General features: G+C 36.4%; 1 protein-coding gene across 1 annotated transcript; it reads right to left on the reverse strand.

Annotated features, from left to right (window-relative positions):
* Positions 1-6,717: 6,717 nt before the first annotated feature.
* Positions 6,718-7,969, reverse strand: LOC119602853 (putative nuclease HARBI1). The gene is made up of 4 exons (XM_037954627.1): positions 7,857-7,969; positions 7,322-7,781; positions 7,140-7,275; positions 6,718-7,085 (listed from the first exon to the last, which is right to left on the reverse strand). Exons 1-4 carry the CDS (start codon positions 7,967-7,969, stop codon positions 6,718-6,720), a joined length of 1,077 nt encoding a protein of 358 aa, XP_037810555.1.
* Between the last annotated feature and the right edge of the window lie 2,274 nt (positions 7,970-10,243).

The following is a 10,243-nucleotide window of genomic DNA, read 5'->3' on the forward strand; positions in this document are numbered from 1 at the left end:
ATAATACATAAAAGCCAAGCGTGCTCTCAAATAATGGCAGCTCTACCTCCTGATCGCTGTACGTACTCATTCCCCTTCAATGTTAACGGCATCGATTTCGCAGGACCGTTTGAACTAAAAAGTTCCACTCTCAGAAGTACGTCGATTGTAAAAGGCTACGTCTGCGTGTTTGTATGCTTCGCCACAAAAGCAATCCACTTGGAACCCTGTTCAAGCCTTTCAACTCCAGCTTTCCAACCAACATTTTCGCGTTTTATAGGACGACGTGGTCTTCCTCAGCGAGTAGTTTCCGATAATGGACGAAATTTTGTTGGTGCCAACCGGGCTCTACGTCGAGAATTTACCACTTTCATCCAGACGACATCCCAAGATATAGCACAAAAATATATTTCTCATGGTTTCGAATGGTCTTTTATTCCCCCACAGGCTCCACACATGGGAGGTCTCTGGGAAGCCGCGGTTAAAAGTTTTAAATTCCATCTTAAACGAGTGGCAGGTGCCTATCGCTTCAATTTCGAAGAATTCACTACGTTATTAGCACGAATTGAAGGAGTATTAAATTCTCGACCGATTTCATCTTTATCGGAAGACCCTAGCGATCTAACCGCTTTGACCCCCGGACATTTTCTCCGAGGTGGTCCAATTATGTCATTTCCTGAACAAACAACCGATAACCTAGCTCTTATTAACCGATGGGAAAAACTTAAAGCTATTCATCAAAAACTTTCTCTACAATGGAAAGAAGAATATTTAAAATCTATGCACAAAAGATATAAATGGAAATTTTCCACTCCCAATTTAAAAATTGGAGACTTTGTGGTAGTAATGGATGATCTTTTGCCCCCTTGCGAGTGGCGACTAGGTCGAATTGAAAAGGTTCATAGTGGTACTGATCATTACGTACGAGTAGTAGACGTTCGGACTCAAAACGGGACTATAACTCGTCCCATAACGAAATTATGCTACTTGCCCTATAATAATTCTTAAGCCAATAATGTCATTACTTAATTACGTGGTTCGTGGCAAGTAGAAAGCAAAATGTAAATTAATCTACATTAATAATTACGTACAATTTTCCCAATTTCTATCCCATATTTCAGATATTTCTCCATTGTAACCTTGCATAGTTTACTTAAATAATATTTGTTTCTATTTCTAGTATGCCGAATCAACGTCCACGTTACCCAGCCGTTCACCAGTGCCAACTGCGCTACCGCTACCACTCCCTCCGATTCTGTCGGAGTTTCCTGGCCATGGGGCCGACTCAGCGGAACCAGGTAGCGCGTAACCTCCACTACTGCGTTAATTGTCTGGCAACGACACACGTCGTGGCTGAATGCAGTAGCAGTGACACCTGCCTATATTGTCAACAATTGCGCCATACGCTGCTGCACCCCAACAGACGCAATCGCACCGTAAGGCGCAGTGTTCACGAACGGCTGGGAGAACGACCAGGGACTACCGGCTCACCTGTCCGGAATGGGGTGTCTGTAGTGACAGCCATCCGGTCCACCACTTCAGGCCACACCAGAAACAGCAACAACAGCAAAAAACGCCGCTCCACCAACTTGAGAAACGGCAGCCGAACATTCACCACCCACATAAGGCACCACGCCATCCGCCGCCGCAATCGCGCCAACTCCCACATCAACAATCGCTCCAACACCCACATCAACAGACTGTCGAGAGTTTTAACGTGAGCACCTGCCGTGTCGGCCTTATCCCACGGTGGTCTTTTTCACCCACAGGGTAGACTTGAGAACGGTCTACCATCGCCCCTTTTTCTTCAATGAAGAACTCAGGTGGCAATTTTTGCACATTGGCTATGACCGGTCCATGCGCAAGTACTTTGCTGGAGTACTCGAGCTATCTAATCTCTTGCCAAAGTAGTCACGTTGGGGAAAGACAGGTATCATGAGCAAGCTCAATCTACCCCGACATAATGTCGCCCAACCACACTACTATGGCTCTGTTGATTCGGCAACAGCACCTAGAGACGTAACCGGTGGACCGAAGCACGATCCATCAATAAGCCGTAGACATTGTTCTTACTCACAGTGACACGCTGTGGTAATTCTGATATGAACAGAGTATACTCTGAACATATCTGGACAAGGAAGGAAAATTAATCGGTATCACTTGCATATGATACCTTTCATCCATCATCATTCAACCCAGCACACATCTCATTTATTCGACACACTCATAAGAGAAAAACATACGACACACTCATTTAGATATACGGGTGGATGAGGCCCGCATACCTCTACATTCATTCCGTATCATATACAATTGACTCCAACCCATTTCCAACGCTTAGTCCCACAGTCACTCCTCTGTGGGGTATCTGTTGTTTTCGGCAACAGCACCGAACTTATCCCGAAATATTGACTATTATCATGCATCAGTCTTTTAACCGCAACTTACTCTTCCCGCGAATTTGGGTTTAAACCACAGCCACTACGTGGATCCCGAAGGAACCTCAACCAACTGACCAGCCAGGACATAGTCCTGCGGGCAACTGGCCACCCGTAGTACCAGATTATGCGGTTCTCTGGTCTGACCTCTAGCAATCTATGCAAGGACTTAGCCAGGCAGTAGACTGTAACCAATTTTTCAGCCCCGGTCGGACTGGAGGTATTGGCCACCTCTTTATACCCCGGGATTGCAATAACACCAAGGCGGAGGTCTCGCCAAGGTAACATGCCCCCGGGGGGAACCCACATCAACAATCGCACCAACACCCACATCAACAATCGCACCAACATCCACACCAACAACATCCATACCAACAACAACAACCAAAACCACAACCAGCCACCGGCTCCCAATCAAAGGATTCTGTCCGAGGCGATCCGGTCCTTAGCCGTGGTACTATGCGCCTCCTCCGAACCATAATTTGCACAAGTGCAACGAGGGGCGCCATGCATAAATTAAATTTTTGTATTTTAAATGAATTATATATATGAAATGAATTATACTAATGAATTGTATTTAGTATTATAAGTAGCTATAAATTTTCTCTCCTTTCTTTCGTTAAATGAAAATCGCGTGTTTTTAAATGAATTGTAAACACTATTCTTAACATTGTATAAAAAACTTATTTTAAACTTAACGAAAAGAATTAAACCGTTATAACGTTGTTCAAAAAAGCCTTCAAGGCATAAAAATATAAAATTAATGGGCTTGTTCAAACCAACAGTCAAAGGGTAAGCATCTCTTGCTAAACCAAATAAATTGTTTAAAATAAAAAACAAATTCCTTTGGTTTTTTTTTCTTTCTTTCTTTTTTCAAGCAACAAATTCTCATCAACTTATAATTTCTCTTTCCTTGAGAAATTATAAGTTGCAAAATATTTATTTCAAATAAATATTTCATTAACAAATTCCCCATTTGTACAGACACAATATATTACCATCATACAAGGCGATCCAGGAAAAAAACCAAACTATCCTACCATCACCTATTGCTGTTAATGATGTGGAAGCTTGTATTGATATATCATCTTTGCTCGAAAACACAGCATCAAGAATTGTGTCAGACTTTTCAGAAGACCAACTAAGGAAAATTCATAACTGTGATGTTGTCTTAATGTGTAAGTGGGGATGTGATGGTTTATCAGCACTTCCAGAATACAAACAAGCTTGTGGAAATCGGACATTAGCAGACTACAAAAGTGTATTTATGTCATCATTAGTGCCATTACGAATTCGTTCATATTCCCTTAATCCATCATCGTCAAGCATCGGAAATTCATTTGAAGATATATGGATCAATACAACTCTGGGTTCAAAAAATTTTTGTAGACCCATTGGATTTGAATATATAAAGGAGTCAAAGAAAACAACAAAAGATTTAGTGGAATATTAAAAAAATGAAATAAATGCACTGGAGCCCATTTGCATAAAAATAAAGGAATTCTCTATTAACGTATCATATCAGCTAAGCTTAACAATGATTGATGGAAAGGTCAGCAATGCCATAACAGAAACTTCTTCCTTCTGGAGATGCTCAATATGCAATTCTCAAATATAAACAAAAGCTGAAGTATTAATGAAGAAGTCACTTTCTAAAGGGGCTTTGTGTGGGGCTAGGGTCAAATGAAGTCCGATCATTTCGAAATTCGGCAGGGTCATCAAGGCTTGTATAAAACATAGTTGTGCGAACTTTCATCGAGATACATTTATATTATACATAATTATGAGCTCAAAAGCCCTTTTCGGGGGTTCAGTTGTATGGGGGATAGGTGAAATAATGGAATGATTTTAACCATTTTCAATAGGCTTAGTCCCTGGGTCAAAACAAATATATGTTCCAAATTTCATCGAATTATCTTGAAAATTGCGACCTGTACTTTGATAACAACGTTTACGTGGACACACGGACGGTCGGACGGACGGACGGACATCGTTAAAGTGATTCTGAGTCGATCGGTATACTTTAAGGTGGGTATAGCACTAATATTTTAATGCGTTACAAACATCAGCACAAACGCATAATACCCTTCCCACTCTAGTAGTGTAGGGTATAATAATGAAGAATTTAAAGAACTGAGAGCTGCGGAAAAAAGCAGAATCCAAGAAGAATTTAAAGTTCAGATGGGATTGAACATCGACAAACCACTTCCAAGTTGCAGTAGTACAAATGACGGTAATACGGCGAGAAGGTTTTTTCGTGATTTTGAAATTACTTCAAAAATAACTGGAATCGACAAGGAGTTGCTTCGAAGAGTTAACACTATTTTAATGGCACTGAATAGTAAACATAAAATTAATGGAAATCGATTTGGGGAATATACATCTGAAATTTCTAAATTACTTGTATCTCTGTATCCATGGAGGGAACTAACACCAACAGTACACAAAGTATTGTGTCATGGTCAAATAATAATTGAATCGAATATTCTTCCACTTGGAGAGTTAACAGAAGAAGCCCAGGAAGCGAGGAATCGAGATTTTAAGCATGTTCAACTATTCAGTTCAAGAAAATTCTCCAGGCAATCACAGAATAAAGATATTTTTAATAGTTTACTTCTATCTTCTGATCCTGTTCTTTCAACTATGCGAAAAAGATGGATTTGTTATGAAACTCTATCATCTCAAAACAAGGAAGATTTAAAGGACTTATATTAGCTTCTGGATATGTATACCGATATGACAGATTATTTTATAGAAAATAAGTAGTGTTAGGAATTAACTATGTTTAAGATAAACAGTTCAAATAAAAAAACTATTATACTAACTGATGATATTGTATTAAATTGTGTTTTATATTTCGGTGGGCGGGAAAGGTGGTTTGTGTGGGGTGATTTAGGTGTTGTTGTGCGTGGCTCATAATAAAATTATAATTTTTTTATTGTATATACAATGTTATAATCTTTAATAAAATAATTAACTAAATAATGTGTCGATTATGTACGGCAACCAACTTCAGTTGAGTTGCCAATTGCCGAAAACATATTGCAGATGGCAACTGACAACTAACAGCTTTCAATTTCAGTTGCCAAATAGCAAATATTTAGGCAACCGTATATTTTTGTTTGCCTTATACATTTTTGAAGTTAAAACGCGCCAAAACTTAAGATGTAAGTACGTTTTTGTTTTCTTTTGGAACTTTTAAAATGTTTTTCTTATTACAGATCACAAAATGGTTAAAATTACCACAAAACACCAATTCGATCTGCTTGTGCAACAAATGGAGTTATATCCAAGGATTGCTCATGGTGTCCGAGGTTTTGGTGATACCAAAGCTACCGTTGACGAGACATGGAAGGAAATTTCCGAAAAATTAAATAGTTGTGGGCCACCAATGCGAACGCCTGAAGAATGGCAGAGGGTGTGGATACATTTCAAGGCAAAATTAAAAAAGAAAATGGCTAACAATCATCGGAATATTTATACAACTGGAGGTGGGCCATCGGAAGAAATCAGTTTGTCTCCAATAGAACAGGCAGCAGCGAAGCTAGTGCGCACAGACGTTTCCGTAAACCCTCAGGGAAACACTTGTGGCGTACTCCAATCGGAAGTGGTAGACGAGCTGCCTACTTCTGTACAGCAAGAGTTTGACGACCTAACAGAAAGTAGAGAGGAAAAGCGGCCACAAGCGGAGTGTAAGCAACAGCCTCCAAAGAAAAGAGCAAGAATAGAAGATAAAAGATTCAACCTCCTGCAAAAGCAAACAGATACTCAAACAGAAATTTTAGGTTCTTTGAAAAAAATTGAAAAAAACTTATACAAAAAAATGAAATTTTAAAGGAAATCAGAGATTTGAAAAAGAGGAAGTACGAAGTCCTAAAAGAAATTAAAGAAATAAAAAAAAAGAAATTCGATTCATTCTTAGAGGAGCAAAAAATGGAAAGAAAAATTAAGCAAAAGAAACTAGAAGTCTTAGAAAAAAAGCTATATAATCTAAATAACTAATTTTTATACCTAATATTAACAGTAGTACAAAGAAATGGAACCTCATGTAGTAGTTTTAAGATTTTATGGACCTGAATTTTATTAGTTTGGTAGCATTAACCAATCCACGAATGTGATTTTTTTATTTAAATTTTTTCTGTTATTTTTATATAAACCTTGTTATCTCATGAACTGAGGACTGAATTAATTTGTTATTTTACTTTATTTCTTTTTCTATAATATTTAAAAAAAATATATATTAAATGAATTGTTATAAACAAATAAGAAAAGCATTTTAAATTATAAGTATGTTAGTTTTTTAATTTAAAGATCGCATAATTCTATTTCTTATGTCTGTTGCTAAAATATCTTCATTTTCACCAATGTTCACTATTGCCTCTTCCATAAGTACTTCCGTTGGTTCCTCTTCCCAATCAGCTTTGTAATGCTTTCCAATGTTATACAATGCACAACACGCATTTACAATTGAAACTGCTTTATCGGGATTATAGTGCAGACCACGTTCGGCAGAAAGACATCTAAATAATGACTTCAGAACACCGTTCGTTCGCTCAATAATATTCCGGGCCTTTGCATGAATAGTATTATATTTCCCTTCTGGCGAATGTGGTTCTGCTGAACGGTAGGGTGTCAAAAGTTGCTGCTCCAAAGGAAAACCACCATCACCTAAAGAATTAAATAAATTTTAATGCGTTTATAAACCAAAATATAGAATACAACCTAGTAGCCATGTATTCTGTCCAAAATCTGAGACAATCATTTGCTTCAAAGCGCTATTGTTCCATATAAAGGCATCGTGAGTAGAACCGGGGTGCCTGGCGTCTACATACCGTATACGCATTTTATAATCACACATCTATAAAGAAGTTATCACAATTAAAACAAGCACATAAATGGTAAACATGTATTAAATAACTTACCAGTAAGACATTTAAACTAAAATAACCTTTTCTATTTAAGTATAAATGTCGAACATCTTCCTTAGGACCCATGATGTGTACGTGTGTACCATCTATACAGCCTACAACTACGGGAAACTTCGTTTTTGAATAGAAATAGTTTTTGTTTTTGGTTTTTTCCTCTTCCGTCATTTTAGAAACTTTCCAATGCGTACAAATTTTTTCTTCTATTAGTTTTACAGCTTCCTTCAATACCACAGACAACGTAGGCTGAGCCATTCCCAAATTAAAATCGTTGCCGTGAGATTTTTGGAAACTTCCTTCTGCAAAAAATCTAAGAGCAGCACATACTTTTAACAGCGGAGGTATTGCTGTTGTCCGATGAATTTTTATATCGTCCTTATAGAGAGTATCCACTAAATAGATTACAGCATCCTTGGGAAGATGAAAATATGCCTTAAAACTAGAAAATTTGTTTATTAAAGTATTTGTACTTAAAAATCGATGCATTTATATACATATGTATGTATATACTTACAGTACAGGCGGTAATTCCAGTGGATTAGAATTATCCCTCAAATGGCGCCTTACAGATGCCACATTTACTCCTTCTTCATTGTCTTCGAAAAATAAATTCACGGAACTGAACATTTTTTTAAATTCACTTATGTATTTTATTTTGTTTTTATTAATTGTTTACACTTTTTCAATTGCCGATCTGTCAAAATGGCAACTGACAAATGTTGCCGTACATAATATAACTTTTTATTTCAGTTGCATTGTCAGCTGGCAACTCAACTGAAGTTCGGTTGCCGTACATAATCGACACATAATTTTTAAAAATTGTCCAAATATTTTATTCAACACCAAATGTATGTTCTGTCATACTTAATACTAAAATATGAAAAAGATGAAATTAAAGGACACAGGTTTAAATGAACATATTTTTGAATGTAATTGAGATATTGGCTTGAAATTTTTTGTAAAGGGTCGAGAATTTCCATATCTAACTAAATGATATTAAGGGATAAATATGGACTAAATTGTTGTAGCTATCTGCGACCCTATTAAAATTTTGATATAAATCATAGTTTTAGAAATTAAACAAATATGTAATATATGAAAAAATCTTTATTTATGAACAAAACTCAATGAAATTTTCAACGCTTGTTTAATTTGTCATTTAAGGTCAAAGGGCATCCCGCAATTCCCAAAAATAGGAATGAAAATCCCAAAAATGGGATTTTTTACATTTTTGCTCATAGGGTCCACATTTCTTTCAGGGCTAGGAAAATACTTTTGGAGTAAATAGAAAACATATTGAGGTTTCCAAAACTGCTTTCAGTTTTCTGATCCCAGCTTTGGGATTTTAGAACATGTCGCCCAAAGTTGAATTTTTGATAAAAAATAGGTCATATTCGGAAGGACGCAGTGGCAACATTTTCAAAAAATAGGACAAGTTTTTTACGCCAACGCGTTCTGCGTAAAGATAACTTTTAGAAAACTATAAAATTGTTATATGTTCTTAAAGAAAATTTTATTTTATTAATAAAAGAGTTAAGACACATTTTTGGCAAAAAACGGCAAAAATCTAAAATTTTTTGAATTTTTAAATTAAAAAACGTATATTTTTGGATCTGTAAACGATATTGATCTGAAATTTTTTGTATATTATTGGAAATTTTGTTGTCTAACTAACAAGAAAAAATTGAGTCCATTTGGTCCAAAATTACGCCCGGTATTCAAAAAAAGGCGGACCAAGGTATGGTAAATTTTGTATCACTAAATTTTTAAATGCCTATAACTCAGTTATTATAAGCGATAAGTATTTGGATGAAAAACAAAAAAATGGCACGAGTTTAAAAATTTTGCATATCGTAGGTACCCTACTTTGAGCCGCCACAGCGCCGTCCCTGGGGCATCTGCGGGGTTCATCTTCAAAACTTAAACTCAAATACTCCTTGGCTACCCTCACGCCAGATTTATTTCCAAAAAATTTCGATTCCGCCCCACTGTGCAGTTGTAAACATTTTAATATAATGATTTATCTATACACAAACATACTCATGACGAATTTTATCTGGATATAATCATTTAATAATCCCGATGACTTTGATTGGCAAAGTGCGTTTAAGTAATTTTCGGAAATGATCCTTATATGGGAGTTGTGACTCATTATGGACCGATCAAGAAAAAATTTCGTATAATGATTTATATGCAAAAAAAGAAATTCACGTCGAATATTACTCCAATAGATTTATTAATTAATAAAATATGTGCGTTTAAGTGATTTTCGGAAGTGGACTTTATATAGGAGCTATGACCAATTACGGGCCTCTCCAGAAAAATTTCGTAGAGTGATTCACATGTATGTACACAAAACATATTTGTGTCGAATTTTATCAAGATAGCCTTATTTGACAATGAAATATGTGAATTTAAATGATTTTCGGAAGAGGTCCTTATATGGGAGCTATGACCAATTGTGGACCGACTGAGATTTACGTTGGCGGTATGATTTCTATTCATATTATATTTATATGTACAAAATTTTGTGTTGATACCGATATATTTGAGGGAGTTATTAACGATAAATTAATTTCCGGGAATATACACCTTTGTATGGGGGCTATGGGAAATATTGGATTAATTGTTATGAGTTTGAACATACTTGATCTCTGGCACGAAGAAATAATGTGTGCCGAAATTCATCGAAATATCTTTGGTAGTTTCTGAGAAAACTACTTAGGAATTGGGAAAAAAACTTTTTTTCGAGGTAGTCTGAAATTTTTAATCATAACTTTTTACGTCGTCAACCGATTTTACTGATTTTCAACACCAGACTGCACCGGATAATAAAGAATGTTTTGGGTGAATTTCGTGAATTTCTATTGCTTAGTTTTAACGTGTTTTACACAGACAGAC

This window comes from Lucilia sericata, unplaced genomic scaffold, assembly GCF_015586225.1.
Source record: "Lucilia sericata isolate MDLA Ls3-8-SP2 unplaced genomic scaffold, ASM1558622v1 Contig000258F_arrow, whole genome shotgun sequence".
In the NCBI taxonomy this organism is placed as follows: Eukaryota; Metazoa; Arthropoda; class Insecta; order Diptera; family Calliphoridae; genus Lucilia; species Lucilia sericata.